The 27,337-nt window shown below is 40.8% G+C and overlaps 1 protein-coding gene across 1 annotated transcript in view; it reads left to right on the top strand.

The window, feature by feature from the left end:
• The window catches only part of bin3 (bridging integrator 3), a 65,648-nt gene extending 38,770 nt beyond the window's left edge, over positions 1-26,878 (top strand). Inside the window, exons 7-9 of the mRNA XM_066714469.1 lie at positions 13,347-13,488; positions 16,054-16,188; positions 25,719-26,878. Coding sequence (XP_066570566.1) covers positions 13,347-13,488; positions 16,054-16,188; positions 25,719-25,865 — 424 coding nt within the window. The 3' untranslated portion in view covers positions 25,866-26,878. The remainder of the gene's footprint in view (positions 1-13,346; positions 13,489-16,053; positions 16,189-25,718) is intronic.
• The last annotated feature ends 459 nt before the right edge of the window (positions 26,879-27,337 follow it).

Genomic DNA, 27,337 nt, shown 5'->3' on the forward strand with positions numbered 1-27,337 from the left:
ATTTTGGTTTATAATTACCCCTTGCGTTCCCTCTGGAGAGTTACAGAAATACAGGCTGTATTCTGGGAGATGAGCTGAACAGAGGATTACAGAATACAGCGCCAGTTAAAACAACTGTGTGGAGGACATGGCCGGAAAAAGACGACATAACCAATCGCTCCGAAAAACACAGGAGATGCAGAGTAACACTGCATGTGCATAAAATAACATGCTTATGCATTATTTGTCATGGACATTTATTATTATTTGTGGTAGAAGTATTTGCCAAATTCCTTGGTCCAGGGCAAATCACATGAAAAAATTAAACTAAAATAAAATCCCTTAGTGCCAGTTACATTTTAGGTTTTATTTTTATTTATTTTTTTACAATATTAAGCAGTTGTAAAGAGAATAGATTCCAAGATCCAACGATGTACAAAATGCAAAGTGAGAGGCAGGACTACAGTACACTTGAATATCATAGAACTGCAAATGAAAAGCAAGTGCTTGTGATCCGATCTAAAATACTAGAGTAGGGAATGAGTTAATTGTGAAACGGCTCTTTAAAAGGCATTGAGTTATAGATGTTAAGAGTGCAGGGCATGATAGCAGTGTGTCTGGAAGAGTGTTTAGTGGCCCTCCCCACCTCCCCACTCCACCCCCTTGCTCTCCGCGAAGTGCTATTCCATTCCTCAGCCTTTCAGACGTCTTTCCAAAACTAAACCTCCGGGGAGGGGCCCGGAACAGGAAGCAAAGCCTTAACGAGTGTTGAGGAGGCGGGTTGGGGGTGCGGGGGGGTCACGTTCTCTGCCTAGACCCTCCCTCTGCAGCCTTGATCTGTGTGCACGTCTCTGTGTGTGTCTGTCTGTTCTTTTGTACACCATCTGGTTTATCTTTGTGTGTGTGTATCTGTGCATTTATATGTTTAATCTCTGTACTCCATTGTTAGTATGTGTGTGTGTGTATGTCTTTTCATCAGTGTGTATATTTTGCACAACAAAGTTTAAAGCCCTCGTGAAACCTAAACAAATTCAAAGTAACCTCACAGTTCTGTCAGTGCTGGTAGGACATCATGGGAACAAATGTATTTATTTTACTTTATCAAAATAATAATTTTCAGTCTTTCATTGAAAAGTACCCTAATACTCACAACCACATACATTAATGTCTGTCTGCATGTGTATGCAACAGTGTGTGTGTGTGCGGGTGTGAGTGAAAGACCTTCCTCTCTCCCCTCCCTTGTTTTCTGGTGGCTACACTGCAACAGGATGGAATGGTACTAATTTCCTCTTCCTGGTGGGCGGCGGGCGGACGTGTGGGCAGGCTCTGAGGATGGCAGTAGGCCCAGTTTTCTGAGCCAAAAAAGCTGGGGATTGGTTGGAGAGTGGGTCTGTCCTGGGACTATGCATACACACACTCTCTCAGGCACACACACACACTGCACAAGGGACTTTACTTCTTTATAGCCATGCATGTATGTGCGGAGCAGGAGTGGTCCTGGAGTGTAGACAGACGCTGGCTAAGTAGCAACTGCTATTCAGACAAAAAAAACACAAAAAAAAACACCCTCTCTCTCTCGCTCATGAGTTCATAGAGTTGTCTTCATCCTCTGATCCGACTTGGTTCCAGCTGAAAACGTGTTTTGTTCTTGTTGTTTTAAGTGTGTGCGCGTGTGTGTTTACAGTACAAAGGGACACGCTGCGTTTCTGCTTTTTGACACTGGAGAGCAAAACCGCATTGCTCTACGTTGGCGATGCTCATTGGCAGTAGCCTCCCATGAGTACGGCTCAGTGTCTCCGGTCTTGGTTAAAGTCGCCTGCAGCCAGTTAAAAAAACAAACAAAAAAAAACACATCAGCGAGTGTGTGGCGGTCATGGTGCATTTGTTCAGTATACTATACCAAGGGCAAATCCACCAATTGTTTGACCATTCTTCAAGTCTAGATCATTCAAGACTAGTAGGTGGCGGGTCCTGCAGATGTAAATTAACCGTGGTAGTCAGGTTTATTAATTTATTAATTAATTATTTAATCATGTGTTAAGGGGTCTTTTTTTCTCCCTTGTTAGCGGTTTAATGTTTTAGAAGCCCTTTTAGAAGCCCCAGAGATTATATTAAAGCCTACTATTCTCCTCTCCATCACTTTCTTTTTTGTATTTCTTTTAAAGTTTGAATCGCTGTTCCTTTTGCTGGTAGTTTGTTTTTGCCAATCCCTTTCCCAAACCTTGTCATCAAAGTTTACAAGACAGTACCACAAGAGAAAATAAATCCTGTCTGTCCTAGCATACTCCTTCTGAAGTTATTGCTGACTATGTTCCATACCCCTGCAACTCTCTGTGTGAAGAAGTAGCCTAGCTCCTGTTCTCAGTCCTGATACTAGTTACACTTCATTGCCTTGTGTGTCCTCTAGTCTAGTCTGTGTGATTGATTATTAGGGATCTGATTGGATTCGCTAAGTTGAAAAAATATTTCTTGGTTAAAGTATCTTTTATCTTGTATTTGTTTTGCTTGCTTTATTATTCTCTTAGTGTGGCCTTTAAACCAGGATCTTAGGTTATCCGGATCAGGAACCCCATTGGAGCAGTGTTTATACTACTATGAAACATAATATGTAAGCTGAATTTTCACAGTGACAAATTGATCCTGTAATGACGTCTTGAATTTTACGTGGAATGGGTGTTGGCGGAAGGTTTTGGTGCCTTGACAGCAGCTAGAGCGAAGTATCCAAAGCCATGGAAGGAAATGCGACCGTGCCAGCAGTTAAGTCGAATTGCACATTTGTTAAATCAAACAGATGACCAGACATTCCTGCACTGAACAAGAGAGAGAGAGAGACCAAGAATCTGTAGAGTTAGGCCCTGGACTAACACACACACACACTCGCAACCCCCACGTGATTTGTGAAAACAGAGGCGACACACTGAAACACTTCTTTTCTGCCTCCCCCAACCTCTCCCCTCTCTCTCTCTCTCTCTCTCTCTCATACACACTCATACACATGCCCTCTCCCAGGGTCAGGTTATGATGTCTGTGTGTTTACATACAGGGAGGTGGGGAGAGGCGCGTGGGCGCACAGCTGCTCATTATCTTGGGCTCCGAGTTGTTAACTGTTTCAGTGCCGCCGCCCCCCCCCCCATCATTCTTCTCTAGATGTAGAACAGTTCACTGATTGGGTATCATTAAGAACCAGGTGGTGGTGTGATGAACTGCTTTACAGTGCTGTGCAGATGGGTGAAAATAAACAAAACCCATCCTTTTGTGTTTTTCTTGTGTGCATTGTGCATCTAGTGTCACTGTCAACCTGGAAAGGAAAGCACAGATTGCTTTAATGTAGCAGTGTATGAAATTATTAAATAACATCTTATAGGAAGACTTCAACTATGTGAGCTGTTGTCCTATATGTCCTAGAGCTATAGAATACTAATAACTGAATCTTTCTCATCTTCAAATTGAATTTTGTATTCAACCACGGGGATCCTTCTATTGTATCTCAGTGGCTTCACCATTTACATATACACTCACCTAAAGGATTATTAGGAACACCATACTAATACTGTGTTTGACCCCCTTTCGCCTTCAGAACTGCCTTAATTCTACGTGGCATTGATTCAACAAGGTGCTGAAAGCATTCTTTAGAAATGTTGGCCCATATTGATAGGATAGCATCTTGCAGTTGATGGAGATTTGTGGGATGCACATCCAGGGCACGAAGCTCCCGTTCCACCACATCCCAAAGATGCTCTATTGGGTTGAGATCTGGTGACTGTGGGGGCCAGTTTAGTACAGTGAACTCATTGTCATGTTCAAGAAACCAATTTGAAATTATTCGACCTTTGTGACATGGTGCATTATCCTGCTGGAAGTAGCCATCAGAGGATGGGTACATGGTGGTCATAAAGGGATGGACATGGTCAGAAACGATGCTCAGGTAGGCCGTGGCATTTAAACGATGCCCAATTGGCACTAAGGGGCCTAAAGTGTGCCAAGAAAACATCCCCCACACCATTACACCACCACCACCAGCCTGCACAGTGGTAACAAGGCATGATGGATCCATATTCTCATTCTGTTTACACCAAATTCTGACTCTACCATCTGAATGTCTCAACAGAAATCGAGACTCATCAAACCAGGCAACATTTTTCTAGTCTTCAACTGTCCAATTTTGGTGAGCTTGTGCAAATTGTAGCCTCTTTTTCCTATTTGTAGTGGAGATGAGTGGTACCCGGTGGGGTCTTCTGCTGTTGTAGCCCATCCGCCTCAAGGTTGTACGTGTTGTGGCTTCACAAATGCTTTGCTGCATACCTCGGTTGTAACGAGTGGTTATTTCAGTCAAAGTTGCTCTTCTATCAGCTTGAATCAGTCGGCCCATTCTCCTCTGACCTCTAGCATCAACAAGGCATTTTTGCCCACAGGACTTGCCGCATACTGGATGTTTTTCCCTTTTCACACCATTCTTTGTAAACCCTAGAAATGGTTGTGCGTGAAAATCCCAGTAACTGAGCAGATTGTGAAATACTCCGACCGGCCCGTCTGGCACCAACAACCATGCCACGCTCAAAATTGCTTAAATCACCTTTCTTTCCCATTCAGACATTCAGTTTGGAGTTCAGGAGATTGTCTTGACCAGGACCACACCCCTAAATGCATTGAAGCAACTTTCATGTGATTGGTTGGTTAGATAATTGCATTAATGAGAAATTGAACAGGTGTTCCTAATAATCCTTTAGGTGAGTGTATACTTCTAGAGAAAATGTATCATTTGAATGGCACTTCCTGTTTCTTTGGCTACTGTATGTAGATTCCCTGGAATATGTCTTATTACCACAAGCAGTGTTTTGTTTTGTTATTTTTGATTTCTGTTCTAATATTTTTTAGGGTTGATTTTATTGCATTTTATTTGAATGATTTTGGATGAATTACAGCACACACATTGTGATTATCAGTGGCAAAGCTTGATAAAAATAATGTTCTAAAAACGTACACACATCCTCATATGGTAAAAAGAAAGAAATAAATTCATGGGAACTTTTCAGAGTTTTGGTTGTGGTTGTTGTCATGAAATATTTTGGAATCCTGGGTCAGCAAAAGTATGATGCACCGTTCTTGCACTCCGAAAAGAAACTGCTTGGGCAGAATTTCATTTTACAAGAAGTCAATAATCCCCAAATTATTACTTTAACGATATATAGAAGAGCTTCCAAAGTTATAACCATAGTTTAATAATGGCTTTAATGGGATTGTTGTCTGACGATGAGAAATGGTAGCTTCCGTCATATACCTTCACATATGAAACCAGCCTCCAACCCTCACAAACAATGAGGATTCATTTGTACTGTCATCTTAGTGAACTATTGCCCATTTTAGTTAACTGTGGCTTAAATATAGCTATCCATAGATGGAAGGAAGCTTAACAGAAACCTGCAATCAAGTGACAAGATTGGGATTTGCAATTGGTGTGTGGGTCCAAACTAATTCAGGCCGGGCCTATATAATTATAATTTGAAAATGAACATATAAATATACCATTGATATTTTTAAATAATATTTGAGGGGTTAGGTATTTAAGGGATTAATTACTAAAATAGTCTTCTCGTTATTACAAGCTGACAAGTCTAATTTGTAGTCATAATTAAAAACAAATGTATAATTGTTCAAAAACTTTGAGTGATCTGTCATTAAGAAACATCTGGTTATAATTTAGCTGGTACAGTGGGTTAAGTGATCAAACAATTGGCAAATTGAAAGCTTATTGGCGTGTTCTATAAAAGACATCTTCATTCATTTGATGTACTGTAGTAACAATGGCTACAAGAGAACTTTATTCTCCAATTGTGAAGTGAGTACTCATAATCTGGGTAAATGTAATTATATTTTAATTATTTCTGTCTTAAAGTTATGAGTTTAGTACCTTGAGTGTCAGGGCTGGCACATTTGTTGGAATTGACTAAGATAATAAAATATTTGATTGACTGAAATGCATGCTACCCTCCAGTCACCAACATTTGTAAAGTAATTCACTTATTAGGAAGAAGCTAATAATTAAGTGTGACACTGCATTTGACAGCTGAGGTTTACTGGCAAATAGATACTCAGAAAGCAATAGAGCTTTTAGAAATAGTTTTATTTATGGAGAAATGTATCATTTATTATCCTTTTTTGTTGTTGTTTAAGTTTAATTGGACTAAATTCACCTTGTGTCCCAATAAATAAACAATAACTGAAGCAATTGAGAATTGTTCATCTCAACATCATAGTACTCAAAATATCTATTACAAATGGAGTAATATGACTGAACTCTGAGTCTGTTGGCTCGTCACAGTTTGTTGTAGACGGTCTAAGCTCAAAAATGGCCTTGACTCCTATAACAGAATGTGGAAGGAATGAGAATGACAGGGGGAGTGCATGGAAACTTAAAACTACTGCTGTGCACACTCTTGCATTCATTCATTTACTGAGCATTAACATTGTATTAATTCTTCAAGATGAGTTACTGATTTTTTTTTTTTTTTTTAACAAATCTGACGTGAAACAGATATTTACCAAGAATTTACCCTCCCCCCCCCCCCCCCGGAGTTGTAGTTAATAATTGAGTTAATACAGACCGGAGCACTAAAGCAATGTGATGTTGTGATGCACTTTACACACCCTATTATCATGTTCAGTTTGTGTGCTGAATGGAACTATACCTATTCCTACCTGCATGTTTACCCATTCTAATACCTTCTTATTAAAGTAGTTTGACGCCATTCCCCTATTCCTTATACCAACCGATTTAAATAACTGTCATGTCTCAAGGAAAAGTGAGCAATTGCAGATCTATTAAGCTGGACTGCAGTAGGACTTCATTTTTGTCACCTTCTGTAGAAGATCTAGGATTTAGAGTTTGAGTGGTCAAGAGGTAAGCCTAAACGTGACACCCAAGACAGTTAACCACCCTTCCCAGGCCGCCTGGTCTGTTTCGAGGTTGGCCAATCATAGGCCCAGGTTTTGGCTTGGCTGGCTCCCTGCACCCATAGCGTGTGATGAAAGACTTCTCCAGTCCAGCTGCTATTTCCATCCCGCCACCTACCACACCCAGCTCTGGGCCATTCTGCAGCATCACACGCACACGCACACACACGCGGACACGCACACGCACACGCACACATGTTGCCATCTGCTTAGACTACTCTACAGACGTTCATTCGCTACTTTCTTGGCTCGCTGTGCAGGAACCTAACAAGGGTTCTGTGATCCAATTGCCTTGCTTATCGATTCAACCCTTGTTTATGTCTATTCCTAACTACTGCTTTTGTATTCCCCCCAGCCCCGATCCCTCAATATAGCAGTTTTTCATTTTACTCCCTTGTGGCACTTCACACCTCACCGAAAAGAGCGAGTGACCGAAAGCCAGTTCAATGACCTCTAGTCTCTTGCTTGATCCTTCTTCCACATTTTAAGCACCAGTCCGAAGCACATGCTTTCCATTTAGGTAGTCCTGAATAGAGCTGTTCAGTTTAGGCAACACTTCAACTTCAGCCAATGATTTTTTATTTATTTATGTATAAATCACAGCTTGCTCTAGATCTGGGAAAAGCATTCAGTTGACATTAGCGTGAGTTATTAGACTGCATAAATAGAAGTTCAGGTCGGATGAATAGCAGAAGACAATTGCTGTAGAGATGGCGATCAGGACTGAACCTTCTAAAGACGAGATTCAAAACTGCATTTCCCCACACCCAGTCTTTGGGATGTATTGTGTCATCTGCTTTTTGTTCCAGCTGAGCCCTTAATTACTTCATATAAACGCTTCATTGAACTAAAACTCCATTTAATCACAACCTTTCAGGACTTGCCTTAGCTTTTATAGGGAGCAGTGTATCCCAAGGGCTGAGTTGGGGGGGGCGGTTCATTATTTATTTATTTACTTATAACAAAGGACATCTTTCAGCATTTTCATATTGACCATGTGCTGTACACTGTTGTGGTTTCTATTAAGCATTCTACATAATCTTGTTTAATTTTGTTGCATATAAAGCTAGCTGACCTGTTGAAATGACTGCTGATAGTTAAGTTTCATACAGCTGTGTACCACTGATTTGTGGACACACTCAGTGGTCACACTAAGTCTTTAGTGTGACATTCATTGTCTCTGTAACATTTCCCCAACGGCCCTGGTTGTGTTTGTACCAAATTGCATTGTCCTGTGGTGCACAGTTGTCATGATACATCTCTTTCAATAAGCCAGCTATCTTTATAAACACCCCTGTACTGCTTTTTATTTTACTTTTTTTGTCTTTTTATTTATTTTTTGCATTCTTGGAATAGTTGGATGGAATCACTACAAATATGTATGTCCCAAACTCCCACATAATTTTTACAGCAATAATTCAATAATCAATCGAATCCTTCTATCTTCCCCGCAGAAAGAGTGACCCCTTTGATTTAAATGAAGACCGTACAGCGCTGAGAAATAGACCCACTTGTGCTTAAAGGTAGAGCTTCACACAATCAGTAATTTTCTCCAATATTGAAGTACATACTTGATAGATGCCATAATGCCTTCCTCCGTGTGAATCTGTTGTGGTATATTTTCCTGCTGCAGTTTTTTGGCATGCTTCTGTATTTATTTAACATTTATAAAGTGCTTTTAACAAAGTACTTGACAACGATAACCAGCTGTTATGAATACAGCGTAATTCCAATAAACACAAACACTGCACACACTAATACATCCACACCATTACACAACAAATCATTTCTACAGAGGAAATGCAATTAACCCATTTGGCCAACTAATAAATAGGTTTTACAATTTGGGAGCGTAGGGATTAGCACACAGTTCAGGTCAGGTTAAACAAACTAAGGGCCCTACTGACAAAAACCTGCATCCTATGCGACCAGGAATAGGAATGGGCCTTTTTTCCCCCAAATGGTTCTTAAGACATTCTTAGCTTTTAAACTCTCAACGCTTTTGACTTTAAACGGTAGGGGATGCCACCAGCAGGGTTCAAAGAACTCAAACCATCTGATTTTCTTGACTTGGCACAGAGTAGTGCAGGATGCTCACACAAAGGCTGCACAGCGGAGTGAAGTGCTTGCTTTTGGAAAAAACACTGCTGCCCAACTCTCACAGAAGAAAGCAGGGCTCAAAAGCCTTCTCCGAGGCGATGGGGAGGTGAAGTGAAGTGTTCAAAGAGAAAATGAATTAGCACAAGTCCAAAGATCTGAAAGGCCATGTGCAGGACGCCCAGTTCCCCTGCCTCTCTGTAAGGCTTTTCAAGAGCCATTATCGCTAAGAGAGACCTGTAGTATTTTATCAGATGGACATGCAGCAACATGGGAAAGGAGATCAGATTAAATTGAACTACAGCTTTTAAAAGAAGAAAAGGGAGAGCGGAGGGGAAAAAAGCATGAACGGCCTAGTAACAGCTCATGATCATAAAACAAAATCATTGATTGAGCAATGCGGCCTCTTTGTTAAGAAATGTTGTAGCACCGAATGAAGGGTAGCCCTCAGCTGTAGGAGAAAGGTGCAGTTTGGAGAGGTAGTCAGTGTACAATAGTAGCAGAGTGATGCAACCAGAGTAGCAGTTCAAAATGCAGCATTGCCCTGAGGCAGGGGTTTACGTAAGCCAAATCTTGGCGCCCGAAATATGTGCACGCTCATAGGCTAGTAGTTAGCGCAGGAACGTATACACCCTGTTTGAGAAGGAGGGAGAGGGAGGGAGTGGGGGAAGCAAAAGTGGGCCAAGGTGATGTTGTATAAATAGAGGCAGCGTGGGCTGAGTGGGACTGGGCCCTGTGACGTTTCACAGGCGAAACTTGGGCCGCTCCCTTTCCCACTTCCTGTGGGAAACAATCCACTGCTTGTCTGAGCCCACATCGGGTGCCAGCTCTGGGTGCCTTTGGGCTCCTCGGCTTCTGTGCCAGGGCCTCGGCTAACGTGTGACATCACCGCCGCTCCTAAAACAAAGCTAAAAAGTTAATAAGAAATACATTAATTTAAATGCCACACACCGTGAAGTCTTACTAGGCCAAAGCAGGGGACGGCTGAGGAGAGCTCAAGGAATCCTCTGTAAGCTGGGGAAAGTGTGCGCTTTCAAATTAAATGAATAAGTATATCTAATCTGGGTTCGTTACTACCTGGAGGGAACCTACCTCCAAAAAAAATGTACTAGTCGAAAATAAACAAACAAGTAAGAATATGCTGAAAACCTGTTTTGAGAAAGTTGCCAGCTGTATTTACAATTGGGGGGGTGGGGATATAGAATGTTTCATGCAAAATTAAATTTGCATAGTATTTGTAAAGCGAGCTTAGAATGTAATCTCTCCCTTTATGTCATATCATTAGACACCAGAGTTGACACCACAAACTGCTACAAAACTGCATAAGAGGGGATTTTTATTATTATTTTTGTTTTTTACAGCATTTTAGTTGTAGTTCACTTCCCTCCAGCCCCTTCACAGCCAATGATTGCATTCAAAACCTGTGGCTTGTAGCAGTAGCAGGTGTTTACTTAATTTAAGAACATTTTTGACACTATTTAAAACTGCATGCAACAGCACTGTTGTTACTGTAAGCTAGCTACTCTTTAGAGTAGTTAAGTTTCCTCAAGCAGCATAACAAAGCAATTAAAAACATAAACTAGTTAATCCATATCTGCTCCCAGGTGAAACGGCACAGGCATAAATGATTGGAGCATGCTCCTGCCCCTGATGTCAGAGTCCTTTTGTCTTTTCTGTGTTAGTGGGGTGGACTGGGGAGCTAAGAGAGCATTAGTCCTGTATTGGCAGCTGTCCTGGAATCCACTCTGTGTAACCCCTCCGCCCCATGCTTGTGTCCTGTTCCCCATCGGAGCCAGGCTGTAAGGCAGCGCTTTGGTGAGCCAGTGGTCCCAGGATAGGGTACTCCCTCTCGTTGCTAAGTTACAGAGGAGCGTTTCCTATTTTTAGTGCCTTTCAGAGGCCCAGGAGATCTCCCCCGAAGATTGCATTTTGCATTCCTGTACATAAGATGCAAACCACGTTGACAGGCTATTTGTGATTATTTTAAGTGCACTGATCAAAAAAGGCTAACCTAAAGAGCTGATCACCTTATAAAATATGGTTGGGGTCTGAATACCTGATCACTGTTAGGCATAATTGTTGCATCAGCAGGGAGGAAGGGGTAATGGGAGTATAATCTGAAGTTTTTTTGTTGTTTTTACATGTTTGAAATTGATCATCTATTCCCCCCTCCACTTATACCCAGGTCAGAGCAGCCAATTGTTGTGGCCAATCAAAAAATTGGAAATGGAGAAAGACATTTGTATCTCTATTGAAGTGTTCACCACACACATTGAATATAAAAACTGAGCAACAGATCTACAGCATACAATGTGAAACTATTATAATCTAGTCCAGTGATTCATATGCATTTTGTGGCCACATGACTGTGTCTTCATTAATAGAAGCCAGAATTCCAGCCGTGTACTGGGAAATAAAGCTGATTGACATTAAGTAGAACAAAAACTCTGCTTCCACCTTTTCATTGAACACATGAAAACCAGATTAATCCACAATGAAGGATCCACACAACAAATTTAAATCTATATAATTATTTTGAATATGAAAGAAGGTAAATTTGTCTTGAATGCCTGATATCTCTATCCTGTATTCAGCATGATCATTTGGTTCTATGAATTGGATTTCTAAGCGTGGGTTAAAGATGATGATTGAGGTTACAAGTACTGAGGTGACAAAACTGCAAACATTTTTGTTTAATGACTGATGAGCATTTGAAAGACAAAAATCCAAGAGAATCAATCCGTCTGTCCAGAGAGGAAAGTAACCAATGTTGTTTTTTTTTTTTCCCATTTGTTGGTTCGAATGAGAATTTAAAACTTGAATGTTTCATACTAAAATATATATGCACATCTGTAAACTGTCTATATGGAATAATGTGACAACAAATGCACAAGATCAGTCAAGTAATTTTTATCACAAAACTGAACTCAAGTAATTGCTATTACTCTAACCATGACCCTTTTCCTGGAAAGCAACAATCCAGTAGGTTTAACACCTCACCATTAATCACTGACTTCCAATGACCAATGTACATTTGTGACTAGCCGAGTGGGGCAAATAACCCTGCTTTAGCAAAACAATTGAAATTCAATTATTCTGTGCTTTTTAGAAAATTGATTTAGGGATGTGTAAAACAGATCCTGAATAACATACACTTACAACTACAGGAGCATGTTTATTAGGTTGATACAGGTTATACCTAGGTGATCCCATTGCTTAAAACTGTGCTCATTAATGCATTTACACAAATGTTCAAATCAGCGATTTTGGGATCAAGTGTAGCACATATTCTTAGACACACCGCTCTCTTGCTTCAAGTGCTTGTATGGGTGCAACAAAAAACAAGACATACAAGTATTTCTTAAGTTGAATATACATAATAGTCTGTAATGGCAAGGCAATGTACAGTTCCAACCCCTTTTGAGTTCAACATAATAGCAAAGAATCAAAAACAAGCCAATAGAAACTAACAAACAAAAAACAAAACTCAATCGGTCTCTCCCACTCTGGTCGATGCCTTCTGTTTATTGGTTAGTCCTGATTCCAGACACTACCCTTTTCAGTTCCAGTCAAAATGATTGATAATGGGATTATAATCCTCTTCAAAAACAAGACTCCCACGGTTTATGCTTCGGGGTTTCCCCAGTCTCCTCTTCCCTTACTGGAGTATTACGAAAAGAAAGCCACCACGGAAATCCATGACAACCAAACACCCCAGCCAAACACTGCTAACTTCCAAAGTACATCACGGGAGGAACCGTAGGAATCTGCAGGGAGATCAAAAACCCCTGGGGTACGTGGATTAGGAAAACTCACCCAGGCTGGGGAGTAGCTAGGTGTGGGCACGGCCCAGAAAGAAAGAATACGATTGATGACAGAAAAGCACACCAATGTAATACTGAAGGTACAAAGTATAGGCTAGATTGATAACCACAAGTCAAGTTTTGAAAAGGAGAAATAATCACAGACATATACATATACTCTCTCCAAAATATTGTACTACTGAAAAAGCCAACATTTGTAATACTTAAGTGTATGTCTGAGATTATTTCCCCTTTTCAAAGCTTTTCTTGGGATTATTATTTTGGGATAATAGGAGGTGGTCTTCTAGCACCAAGGAGAATTGATAGAGAACGTGGATCACTTTTTGTGTAGAATAATGATCTGTGATGGTTATATGCCTTCTACAGGCTAAAGTAATAAACATAATCATAATTATAGGCCTACTGTAGTCTAGATTTAGAATCCTACCATGTTACTCTATGGGCGATCTACAAAACCTGGGGCACTCTCAGCCTTTCTGTGTCTTTATCTTCTAGGTACAGCAGTGTCTTCCCCAGCTTGAACATGGCAGTGAAGCGCAGAGAGCAGGCAATGCAAGACTACAAGAGGTTGCAGTCCAAAGTGGAGAAATACGAGGAGAAGGAAAAGACCGGGCCGGTTATGGTCAAACTCCACCAGGTAGGCCACTCTCAGACTTTATTACCCACAAGCACACACACACACATTGTATATGAACACAAATTTGCACTCCCATTCAAGTGTCAAGCGTCGTTTAGCTCTTTAAAAGCAATCAAACATTGTCGGCCCCCAAGAAATGTAATGCACAGGACATATGTATCACTCATTGTCTGAGCCAAGACAATTTCAATGGGTTTTCAGCTGTAGGTCTGGTGTGCATCCCTGTTGTGGCTGGATGTGGTTTGGTTAGCCTTTCCGGGTCAGAATTGTTAGTTTGTCACCGAACAAACACAGGATTCCTAGTTCCCAATCCACACAACCCAAAGGCCCATCCATAGCCCTGCTGCAGCTGAGGGATCTTAAAGGCTTCTTCAGGTTGCTGTTGGACAGTGACTCCTGTGGCTGCCGTGATGCCCGTGAGCCCACAGTGTTTTAAAATAGAGCCACAACTTTGCATCACCTTCACTCTGATTACGCTGTAGGACTTTTAGAGGAAACATAATTCAATTACCTGACTTTCTGACTTAGAGGACTTGTGTACTGTCAATGTCTTTCTCCTGCTGATACAAGGGAGAAGCCAGAACATTACAGATTGAAGATTGGATGTATATCAAATTTTTAACAGTATAAAAAGGAAAATAAATACCTCAAAATACCACTTATAAAAAAAGCTCTAAAGCTTTATTAAAGCAGGCACTGAATTGGGTCTCTCTCTCATACACACACCTACACAAACAGGTACAGCACTCAAAGACGCATCCCCATGAATCAAGACACCGTGCTCTGCCAGTCTCGTACTGCCCATTCTCACAAACGCCAACACAGAGCTTCACTCAACACACCACGCACGCACGCGCGCACACACACACACACACACACACACACCCACATACACGGAGGCACTGAGCGCTGTCACGCACACGATCACACACAGAATCCCCTGCTCTCTGCCTGTATGCTCGCCATGGTGCACAGAAGCACACTGCTTTACAAAAGCTGGCTCTCCAGTAGCCTCCCTCTGCTAAGTCATGTACCAGACACACACTTACACACGACTTCATCTGCCTACGGACGCAGAGTGGGCAAGCATGTTTGAGGATACACAAATAGACTCATGCAGACTGACAAGAAATAGCCAATCAATAAGTGAACGCTCTCAGATTCCCATGTAGGCCTCCTTGCCAACCTTTGGAATCTGCCCCTCATTCGCACTCCCAAGCTCTTCAAACACTGCCCACTGTTAACAGCCACCACAAAGACACTTCCCCCAGAAACACAGTGGGCAACACACTCACCCACATCAATACCCCTGTCCCACCTGTGCAGGCTAGTCATGTTTTCTTTTTAAACAGCAGTAACACAGGCAGTTTTAACATAGCCTGCATTTGCCTTGGCTATCTCAGTCAGGGTTTCTCACAGGCCTCTGAGATGCTAAAAGCCAGACCTGGCCCAAAGTCACTGTCTGAAGCAATTCCACGTACATTTCCATGCTTTTGGCCTGCATCGTTCTGTTATCAGTTTTGTGATTGGGTGGTTTGCAGGTTTGGAATTTGTAGTTTGTCGCTGTAGAAATGCAGGATGCAACCCTTGCACTTGCACTGGCAAAATGAATGCAGAGAAAAAGGTCAATTAAACAAATGTCTTATCTAGTAGTGAACTAGACATTGAAGGTTGAGTCACTGCATGCAGAGGACGTTTTATGCTTTTTATTTATATAGTGCAAGTATTTGCCTCCACATCAACTCAACGTTTGCAACCTTATTTAAGTGAAAGTAAATATTGATTTAATAAGCACCTACATTTGCAGTTTATTTTTCAGGAATCTGGGTGTGAGTTTTGCTCACGTGCAGAAAGCTTTGAAAATCACCCTGTCAATGAATTTCATGTAGTATCTAACATTCTATTTGTAACCAAAATCTGTTTTTCGTAGACTTAATTTTCTTCCCTGCCTTGAAGGCTTTTAATTGTTCTTTTTAAGCCACTGAGCAGATTAAACCCACTATTACAGGTCAGAAACAACAAATCTGCTCAATAAATTAATCTAAACAGTACGTGGGCAAGATTTATTATAATATCTCATTGTAAACCTCTGAGTTTTCAGTGTGATAAAATAAAAAACAAACAAACAAAAAACTTGTAGTAATGAATAAATGAATACATTAACACATTATTTCATACATAATTGTGAATCCTACTACTGTGACTTAAAATAATTAACTAATGCATTCCCTTTGTGCATTTCAGTAAGGAATGCTCAAAGTCTTTATTTGAATTTTGTTACTTTCACCTTTTGTGTTAGACAGTCAAATGAACAAAGCAAGATAAACTATTTAGGATTTTATCAGGGTCATTTCTCTCTACATCTAAACAACAACATAAAGAAATGAGAAAACTAGCACTTTTTATTTCTATTAGTTTTGCTTATAATATGCCATTTCATAAACTGCAGTGGTGTTATGCACTTTGGATAAAGGTGTGAGACAGATGAGTAAGTAATGATTAAGTTCCCTGGACACACTGAGAGGCAGTGCAAGTGTTCAGCCACACTTGTGTTTCTGCCCCCAGGCCAGAGAGGAGCTGAAGCCGGTGAGAGACGACTTTGAAGCCAAGAACAGGCAGCTTCTGGATGAGATGCCCAAGTTCTACCACAGCAGGATCGATTACTTCCAGCCCAGCTTTGAGGCTCTCATACGAGCACAGGTGAGTCTGCCTCTGTGGTTCATGCAAAAAGTCTAGATTTGAGCACAGATCCATATTAACACAGTCAGCCTTAACATAAGGGTACTATATTTGCATACATAACACCAAGCATTAAACAGAGCAGGCACCAACCAGCATCATTATTGACAAAGTTCAAGATAAGAACATAAGAAAGTTTACAAATGAGAGGAGGCCATTTGACCCATCGTGCTCGTTTGTTGTCCATTAATAACTAAGTGATCCAAGGATATGATCCAGTCTATTTTTGAATGTTCCCAATTTTTCAGCTTCAGCCACATCCCTGGGAGTTTGTTCCAGATTGTGACAACTCTCTGTGTGAAGAAGTGTCTCCTGTTTTCTGTCTTGAAACCCAATTTCCATCTGGAAAAGCTCCTCTGGTTAGAGATGGTTGCATAATAGATGGTCTACGAGTCGGTGCATCTTATAGGTTTTTTATCTGACATCATTTCACTGTCCGGCATTCTAAGATTTGAAGTTCTGGGTTTAATTTATTTTACAGTACAGGCATTGCTGTCAGTTTAAAGTAGATGACCACAGCTATCAGAGTGGTAGTGCTACTACCCAAGCAGTCAAATTATAGAAAGCTGCTTATGTTTTAAAGAAAAAAATAACGCACTTGCTGTTAATTTAGAGTTTCAGTAAGTAATCAAATACTTATTAATATTGGATTTTTTATTATGTATTTGATGTGTTGAAATAAAGAAAAGAGAAGCATCCGGAAAAAATCTGCTTCTATCAAACATTATTAACAGTCCATTCAGTATGACTTATTCCCTTGAGACGGGAATCTGATAGGTGAAGAAAAGAGGTTTGCTTAACAATACTGAGGGCTTTTTAACTGCCAGGGTTGACCGAACCTTGTCAAGACACACACTGTGGTGAGTGAGTCACGGCCCCTCTAATCCACACTCTCGTCTTTGTCTGTGGCGTCCTTATGGGATTAAACCAGACGCGCAGGAGCAAGAAGCCACTATCAAGAGTGACCCTTTTTTCTGGGAACCACTCACTCACACACACACACACACACACACACACACACACACTCTGAGGTGGCTTAGTCTCTCAGGAGCGGTTCAGAACATGGCAGACGAAAGCTGTCCAAAGCCACCAGCTCCCTCCCTCCACCGACTTAAGCCAGCCTCTGAAAATTAGGATCGCTTTAACTGGCTCAAGCATTGAAAGTCAGCCGGTGGCTGCTGACAAAGTGGACAGGTTATTTCTTGCAACAAGAAGTCTGCGTCCCTAATGAGCTTAAGATGTCTGTGACGTCATGGGACTGTAAAAGCGGCCCAATAGTGTCTGAGTGTTGTGACAACAGTTCGGTTCCAATTGACTTTTTTCTTTTCCACTATGTGATAGCGTAATGCTCCTGAAACAGACAGACAAACAATCTCAATTATCCCCTCGCTTTGCACACTGTACCTTCTCTTCATCCAAGTCCCATTGAGTGGCAGAACATTGTGTGCATGTCTTTTGCTTTGTAGAGGAAACACAAGAAGTTTCAGAGTCTCATCAGACATTCCAGTTGACCTGCAGAACGAGACTTCCTTTACAGTGTAAAAGTGCCCGATTTTGATTAGAGTAAATGTCTACTATTAGGTCCCTGCTCCTCTTGTTGAAGGGATCTTGCCTGTAAAGGGAAATAGTCCCATGCTGATTCATCCTTGGCATCTTTTTCTTGGCATCTAGTATAAGAAGGATGTTTCGATTTTTTCTTTCTGATCATTCATTTTGAGGGAAACTCACTTCTACTGTTGCCTGGTGTCAGAGGAATGTGAATGGAAGTCTTGAACAGCCATTCTCAAACTGAGATGTTTCTTCCATTGATACAGAGGAGGCGTCTGGGTGGGGGGTGGGTAAATGAGCAGCTTCTTGCATTTCGCGTTCACAACCTACACCCGGATCCACAGCTACACAGGCTCTTTGCCTTAATTGCACACAAGGGCTCTTCTGGGGCCAGCCTGCGGGGAAATGCATTCTGCTGCACATCTTGAAACTTCAAACCACTTACACACTGCCTGGGCACTGATGACGACTGAGACCAAGGACTTGGTTGTCTAAAGTTGGAGAACAAATGTACTCATGAGTAAGACCAGCAGTTTTTAAACAATTCCTTCCTTTATACCTTTAGATCATAGGGGCCTTTTGAAACTGTTCTGTCAATATATGAGCTGTATGTATGTAACGTGGCAACTGCAATACACATGTATGGTTCTTATTCATTAGTAAATTCCTTATGGGACACCATGGTGGGATGATTGCGGTGATGGACTCTTTAAATAGGCGGGGTCTGGGGCACAGGCTTGCACAAAGGCCAGGGATATGGTGAAATGGACTGAAGTGCTCCATAACACAAATAAATAGACACAAAACGGAAGTAAAACCAAACTCCTTTTTGGGCCTAAACTATACTTTCAGGGATCCCTCAATAGACAATACAAATAAACAGACATCCACCTCAAACAATCCAAATCTAAGTCTGTATGTGTCATCAAGTCCAAAACCACAGTTCATTACCGTATTATTCTTTCAGCGTTCGCTCCCTCCTTCTCCCCACTCACAGTCACTCCCCCCTGACTCCCTGCAGGCCACTTCCTGCTTTACGAGCCGATCAGTGAGGGACAGTATCTCCCAGTTCAGCCCTGTTACAACCCTCCCTGCCCCCCCCACCACCTCATTTTCTGTATACAAACATTGTTCCTGCCCTAAGGATCTGACTGCAGTCTTTGAGACACTCCTTGCACTCTTTCTGGACTGGGACAGCCATTGTCCGCAGCACTGGTGAGCTTTGGGGTCTCGGCTGGGGGCAAAGCTGAGGAAACCCTGGCTGTCTCGAAGCCCACCCAGCCCGAGGAGCACAGAGTGAACTGCGTGGTGCTCTATGGGGGATCTCCATTCTAATCAGCTGTGACTGTCCAGAGTGGAGCCAACGCTGTCTGGGCTTTGGGGCTCAGCCTGCGCTCCAAAGGGAAGATTTTCCAACTGCGTTAGAGACCAGAGCCCCGTTTTTCGCAGGAGAACATCTGATCAGATCCGATACAACAATTTTCCCCTCATTACCGAATTCCACATCTGCTTAAATGAGCAGAGCAAGCGTGCTTGAAATGAAGTGGAATCCTTGTTGAAACGAAGAAGCAGAACTCAAGTCATGTGCTCGTCTGCACTAATCTGCGCTGCTCTGGTCACTGGACCCCACCCCTTATTTCCTGATGGAGCTCAACAGCTGTCTGCAGCTGTCAGATGACAAGGAGCTGCCTGGCTTGGGGTTGTGTTGAGCACTTTATAAAACACCGATTGCCTTATTATTGAAGACGCAGAGCGCGCCGCAGACAGTATCCTAATGGAAGAACGATGAGTCACACGGCTAACGTGGATTACGACACAGACTAACATTTGTGTAACTGTATCCAATGATCTGAATGAAGGTCAAGAACTGCATCTCCAGATCCCACACCCACAGCCACGCTGGGTGGTCGGTCTGTTTTGAAGATGATCGCTCACTGAGGAGATAGATAACGCTGCTTTCCGGCCCATCAGCTTTAACACCAAGACTTGCGTTATAAATATGTCTCCTTATCTAACAGATGAACAGCCTAATGACCAAAGATTTTGATTATAAGTAATAGCCTTGTAAAATGAGATATCAAACAGCAATGTTTGGATTTCATTTTCAAAGTGGTTAAAACAAGGCTGCTGTTCTTTCCTGTTCTGATGTGCTCTTCCAACAGTGTGTGTGAATTCTAATCCCTGTGCATTTCGCTCTCAAATTGGCAGGTGCAGGGGATGTGTCCCCATAGGGTGTCCTTCGTGACATCACTGGCAGCTGCTGGAACTGCCAATGTAAAGTTTCGTGGCTGGAGAAACGCATAGAGCATGCTATAACACTTGGCAATGTCCAGATCCTAAAATAAATCAAATAATTAATAAATAAATAAATAAATAAATAAATAAATAAATGAGATTATGAGGTTACAGGACTTGCATTTAAATATTTATTTTAGTCTTTTTTTTTTAATATTTTTTATCAATTTTCAAATTCTTAAATAAATCTCAAATCATGTGGCATTGTGTGGGGATGGACACGGTTCTGGACTCATTATATAGGCACAATTTACGAGACCAGAAACACAAGGAAGGGAAATACGTTGCAAAGGATGTGAAACAGACACACAAGCCAAAATCGCAAATCTGTTCTCGGGTCCCTGTACCTAAAACTAAAGTTTGTTGTTTGCTGTTCCCTTGCCTGCCTCTAAGTCTCCTCACCACTTTCACTCCTCTCTGCATCTCCATCAAACAAGGAATGCTGGCTTCCTACACAGCCAATCAGGGAAGCCCTGCAAGTCAGGTGCCACCCAATAGCGAATCTTTCCCCAAGACTTCTGGGGGATGTAGTGTTGTTCATATATATAATATATACACACACACATACACGCACAGACATACTACTGCTCCAGTTGCTTTAGCTCTACCTTGAATTTGGGGGGGAGGTTGCTCAAAAAATCCCATAAGAGCAAGACGTTGGCAATCTGTTAGATTGTATTTAAAATAGAATAAAACAGTATTTAAAATGGTTTGTGTATTAAAAACGTTGTTATTGTCATCTTTAAGAAACAATGTAATAAAGATAAGAAAATTAAACATGATATCCCATGATTTAGATTACAATTGGCATTACTCCATATACCTCAAATGGTTACAATACTGCATAATACATTGTGAGGTATACTTTTAATTATTCGATCAGTGAAGCAAATAATAAATTGGACAACTTTAAGAAAGTAATAATCTCTGACAGTGCAGTATTTCATTTAGTATACTTATTAAAGTGGCTTTAAAGGCTTTTAAACCATACTTTTGTGTATTTTCATTTAGAAACTATATGAAATATATATATTTTAACCAGTGATTTAAAATAACTTAATTTAAATTCGTCACTCAATCATTGCTGGACATGGCCTTAGTGAGCCACTGTAGATATTAAATAACTAGAACGAGGCGGTGCTGGACTCGTATGTTTAAAAAGTGTCGGCCTCTTTGTGATACAGGACAAAAACTGACGAGCAACTGGACGAAACGGGTGTGGCTGTGCTTGGCAATGCTACACTTTTCAGAATCCCGATCCTCCCTGTTTAAAATCACTACCAGGAATATGATGAAACGAATCTGAAATCCCCTCTGTCATGACTTGTGATGTCTTCCCTTTGCGAAGTCTCAGCTTGGAGATGAGGAACAATGCTGTCATTTGCAGATTGTAGCAAACTGTGCTGCTTGCCTTGACCTCACGGTTTCATTTGCTTTTACTGAAAATGCCTGCCACCATTCCCAATAGAACAGAGCCGGTTAGAAACTCCTTAAATATCATGTGTATGCATGGGGATTTCATCCTTTGTTGGGTCTTTTTTTTTCATTTTCTGCTCTTTAACTCAGTATGTATTATGGTGTGGATTTTTAATATTATTTTTTTCACCATTACAGAACAGTGCAAATAAAGTCTTGCTGTCCCCCATATGTATTAAACCAGTTATACATGAGAGCTTTGGGAATTCGCTATTTCTTTTAATATCAGTAAGTCTGCTAGTTGCTGTTGATGATACCATTGCAGCTCCTATAAATCAGGGTAATTTTGTATATTGCATATTCATTTATTTTTGCTGTGTGTGTATGGTGTTTTCTCCTCTGACGAAATATACATTTATTAAAAAGATTTCAGTCTCCCAGTCATAGTTGCGACTGGTAATGAGTATAATATGGTATCATTTTTTATTCATTAACCTTCCTGATCTGGAGTTGACAGTCATTAATTAGCATGGTTTCTGATACACCCCTAACTGTAATATGGATGAGAGAAAGTCGTATAGGTCTTTCAAAATGTGCCAAGCCTGCACACGAGGTGGCGGATGGTTTGTAGCAAGTGAACAGCAAGGTGGACATACAAGAATTAAACAGCAGGATTGGTTACAAGACTTGCAATTTAAACAAAAAAAATACATAAAAGTATACATGCTATCTTCTTCAGTGTTGTTTCATGGGGTGGAAGTACGAGAAATGCCTTTTTTCCTGAAACGATTAAAGCATCACACTTGTAGTTGATGTAGTTGACTTTATATTAAAAAGAAAAAAAAAAAGAAAAATACATTGAAGTCACAATATTTATACATTTGCAGACAGGATTTAAATACTGTGGCCACTGGATGAATTTCAGTCCACTTGGTGCGTTTATGTTACAGTTTGCAGACAAAGGCAGTCAATTGGTGTGTGTAAATGGAAAAATGCCACAGATGGAAAGGTAACCTAATACACCACCGCTTTTCATGTGGTCTGGAGGGAAGAGAACAATAGACAGCTAACCATTTTTTGTAATTGGTTTTGGTACTTGTTTATGTCTGTTTGCCAGATTTAGGGTGACTGAAAAAAAATTGCCTTAAAGTTTCAGTGGATGGTTCCAAAACTAAAACATTATTGTTGCATTTACTTTAGTGTTTTAGTATTTGAACCTGTATTTCTTAGTTAATGAATGCACTAATCCCAATCCTTGATCAGAAGTGAGAAACAGTACCGTTTACTGCATGGTAAACTGTATTAATAATAGCATGGATACAAAGACCCCTATTGCTAGTATTGCATTGTCATATCATCAAAGCCATTTCACTTAACAGCCCAGCAGCTTGTAGCGATGCAGCTCCCCTTCTGAAACCGGATCTGTCTTAAGTGGGGACAGGGGACATTGCTCTTGTGCCTCAGATCTCCATAGCTTGTGAGTGGGCTGGAGAGGAACTGATTCAATAGTATCCTTCAAGAAATCTCTGCACAAGAGCCTCGATGAATAAGATGCTACAGTACAACAGCGGACCAGAGTACTTCAGAGACTGAATGGGCTTCTTCCTTATCACCGTTTTTGATTATATTATTTGTTTTATGTTTCACGGACCCATATTTCAGAGAGAACATTTGGGGGAATAGCATGTTGTTCATGACTGAACTGAGTTAAAATGGGGAGTATAATCTTTTGATTGTCACTACATTGGTTTCTAAAAATTTGTTTTATGTTTCACTGCAATCGACTGGAATCTTTCCAGTTTGTTTAAAATAGCATTGATCAATAATAATAATGAACAAAATGTGTATATTTTTAAAATAATTTGTACAGTTTTTCAAATCAAGGGTATTAATACTTTGAACTATTATTGTGTATGTATCATTGTTGGAAAGGTGTATTTATATAAATATATATATACAGAGAGGCTTTACCCCAGGTTAGTGACGTTAATACCATGAATCTAGAATGGTCAATAAGTCTTTTTTTTTTTTTTTCAACTGAAAACCGTTTGTTTATAATAAACATATGTATGTGAAGCTTGAACTTCCAGCACAAATGGGGGGACAAAAAGAAAAGCAAAAAACTCCAGATACCCCAAAAGGGCATGGAAAGACAGGCTAATGAGAGAGAAAATAAGGGGTTATATGTCCTCATTGCAAGAGTGAAGAGGCTAAAATGGCCACGATCTAGATGCATAGCAACAAGAACTTATTATCAGTGGACCAAGAAAAGACTGGATTGGACAGACCGAAACACTGAGATGCATCTCTTTGAGGCATCTTCCGTTTCCGTTCTTAACGGATCTGCACTTGCAGGTTATCTAATTAGCTTCTGTCTCCGATGCTGTGTGTTATATTCCCCATGCCTGACTTCACATGCTGGGGATTACCTCTCTGTAGTAAGAGGGGGAGCAGCGGCAGCACATCATAAAGGCTCTCTCCGCCGCCGCCTCGCACAATCGGCAGTGGCAGCCCCGTCCCATTCATATCTATCTTACACACCATCCATTTACACTATTACATTTCAGAGCCCTTCTAAACAAGCTTTGCGCCCTGCCCCCCCACCTTCCGAACCCAAAACTCATTAGTTGAATGAGAAGGACAAGCTGTTCACTGTAGTGCACTGTATGTATAAATATATGTGTGTGTGTGTGTGTGTGTGCGTGCGTCTGCTTCTAGGGTTGTGTTTCCCAGTGCTTTCATACTCTGCCCACTCCTCCAGAGTCTTGTAATGTGATTAAAGTCTATTAATCATCAAAGACACTCTCCTGGGATCCTGACTCATCAACCGGGGGAAGAGGCAGGGGTGGGATGTGTCAAAAAAGAGAAAAAAAAGAAAGAAAAAGAATTAAAATAAATAAATAATACAATCTTTTAGCAAGTGTTCGCCACAGCAATGGAATTGAAAGGAAAGGTCGGTAGCATTTATGAAACCATTGCAACTTTTTTTTTTTTTTTTTTTCTTGTGTCGTTGTTTATTTAATTGCTTGCTGTGCTTGAGTGCTCAATAAGAAACTGCTTCATCTTCTTTTCTGTTCAGTCTTTCATGCTCAGGCTCCAAAAGTGAGCAGTGACTGTACAGTACAGCAGTGCCATACAACAGGTCAGGTTTCAAAAGCGTACGGTTTCAAATGACTGCGTTGACACTGACGGAGTATAAAGGCTCGCTGGCCAGGGACAACAGACTTGAGGGTCATTTCAGTGGCAGGTATTAGCATCGCAAATCAAATTAAAGTTTGCTCACAAGAACTCTGTTACATCTAATGATTTTATTTACTTGTAAACTCGAGATTCATAGTAATACTGAGGATGATGGTGCAAGTTTAGCTTTCTCTTTGGTGATCAATTCTGATGGATTGGATTGAATAGCCTGAACTGGTTCTGCTGATTAGATGGTAGGGATTCTATCTGTGTGGGGTTTGGAGTATAATATTACTCTGTTGGAAGGTGTAAAATGCACTGTGGCCATTGCTTTTACCTCCTTGTTCTTTATAGGAATATAACTTCAGGGTTTCAGGGTCAAATATCACTGGTGATCACAGCACAGGTTTTAGTCTATATTCTGCACTATTCATAGATCAGACATTCACCTTAAGCCTACTTTGACCCTTGAGTACCAGTATGAGCAGGATTGCAGAGATCCGTTCCACCAAAACATGATTATTTTGTTCTGGTTTTCCAATTAGTTTTTCCCTCTGTATTGATTGATTTATGCATGTCATTCTTCTCAATTGAAAGCGAGATTCTCAAGGAGTCTCTAAAATGAAGATTAAGCAGAAAGTGTGACAGATGCACTGTCAGCTTGGACCGTGATGAGATGTCAATTCCAATTATTTCCATTTTGCTTTCCAATTGTTGTTAACAGCATGAGCACATGAAATCAATTGGTAAACGTGCCGTTAAACCTGTGTGCATGTCTATGTACCACACAGAATGTATTCTGTTAAAAACCGGAATTCTTACAATTCTTGCAAACCTCGGATATTTAAATCTCTAGCCTCTTCTGTTCTTAAGCAGCTACAGTCCTCAGACCCTTGCACGATCTGCACGTGTATTCCACAACGTTTTCAGTCTTGCTACTAAAAAGGTGCATAAGCGGACTTTATTAGGTGGTTTAAGTTCTCCCTTCCCTTCCCCTCCCACCCCGGCTCCTTCACCTGTCCCACACTCAGTTCTCGGTGTCTGTGTTGCAGGTGGTGTACTTCACCGAAATGTACAAGATCTTCGACGAGCTGACGGAGCAGATCGACACGCCGGGACAGACGGACGAGCAGAGAGAGCGTGAAAATGAAGCCAAGCTGAACGAGCTGCGCGCCCTGTCCATCGTGGCGGACGACTGACCGCGGAGACGGCCGGGGGGGGGCGCAGCCCAGTCACGCAGTCCAAACAGACGCCAACACTAAACTGTGCCCCTTCTCCTTCTTTGACATTGCACTGGTAGAAGATTGTATGAACTCGAATCTCTCCTAGTCTCTTATGATTTTATTTTATTTTATTTTAAGTACTCTACAGCAGGATTCTACCAATCCAGTCCTCAAAGGGCCAAATACTTTCTAGTTTTCAAGCTGCATTAACTCTTAATTAGTTAATTGAATGAATTACTCCTTTAACTGCACCAGTTTAATCCCTTTCCCAGGTCTACTCAGGGTTGAAGAAACCTATAAAACATGCTAGATTGTGGACTGGGCTTGATTGCGCTGCAGTGTGTCCTGGATTTCCCTTTTACGAGAAGGATGTTAGCCCAGGTAAATAAAAGAGTAAAGGTCTCCTTCTCCCTCTCCCCCTTTCTCTCCCCCTTTCTCTCTCTCTCTCTCTCTCTCTCTCTCTCTCTCTTTCCTGGTCTACAACTTATTCTCCCTGATATACAAGACACTAAGCAGCCTTTTCAGGATGATTTGCCATATTCACTAAGCCATTAGTTCCATGCAGTTTTGTTTCTAGTATTCAAAAGCAAAACCAAGATTGTGACTTATACGTATAGTTTTTATTATTAATCTGTGCACAAAAATGTAAAATCTAAACCCGATGGATTAATGTAAAAGTGCAGTAGTGGTTCGTTGTTTTAATGTTCTCCTCAGAAGCCATGTATGAACTTGACAAACGTTACGGATGAAAAGCTGAAGCAAGTGAAAAGCAGTTGCCTATTTAAATGTCTTTCCTGTTTTTATATACATTTATATTTATTTGTTTTATTTTGTGTTTTTCTAGATGTTTTTTTTCGTCCTCCTTGTTTTTCCCCCCAGGTTGTGTTTTTCAGCCACGGTATCTGCCTTTGTAAACCTGTATGTAATGGAGGGGGTTATGGATTTTAATGTATATATATCTATATTAAAAAAAAAAAGTACAAATTCAATACTGCAAGTTTTTATCCTTCTGTTTATTTACTTTCTATTTACTCAAGGTCCTTTTTTTTATTGTAGGGCTAGCAACACTGTGTGTGTGTGTGTGTGTGTTTTTTAGGAAAGTAATAAAATCAACGGTTCTTGAAAATCACAAAGGAGCAAAATGTAATGTTCAAAAATATAAATAAATCCAACAAACGCACAATAAATCCATTGCACAGTACTGCTGCATCTCCTCCCTCTAAACATGGATGATTCCCCTCTGTTTTTAATAGTCTTGAGTTTTCCCCTAACTTCAAGCTTGCCTTCCTAAGATCTTTAGAAGACTCACAGACACTTCCTCCGTTTATAAACATTTTGGCCTTCAAAAGCTTTTTGCATTGTAAAATTGTGTAAAGGAGTGATTGTATCCAAAGCACTCCCCTCCCTCTGTGTTGCAATAAGTAACAATTCTCAAAAGCAAAAACAAA

Source organism: Amia ocellicauda, chromosome 9 (genome assembly GCF_036373705.1).
Source record: "Amia ocellicauda isolate fAmiCal2 chromosome 9, fAmiCal2.hap1, whole genome shotgun sequence".
Lineage (NCBI taxonomy): Eukaryota > Metazoa > Chordata > Actinopteri > Amiiformes > Amiidae > Amia > Amia ocellicauda.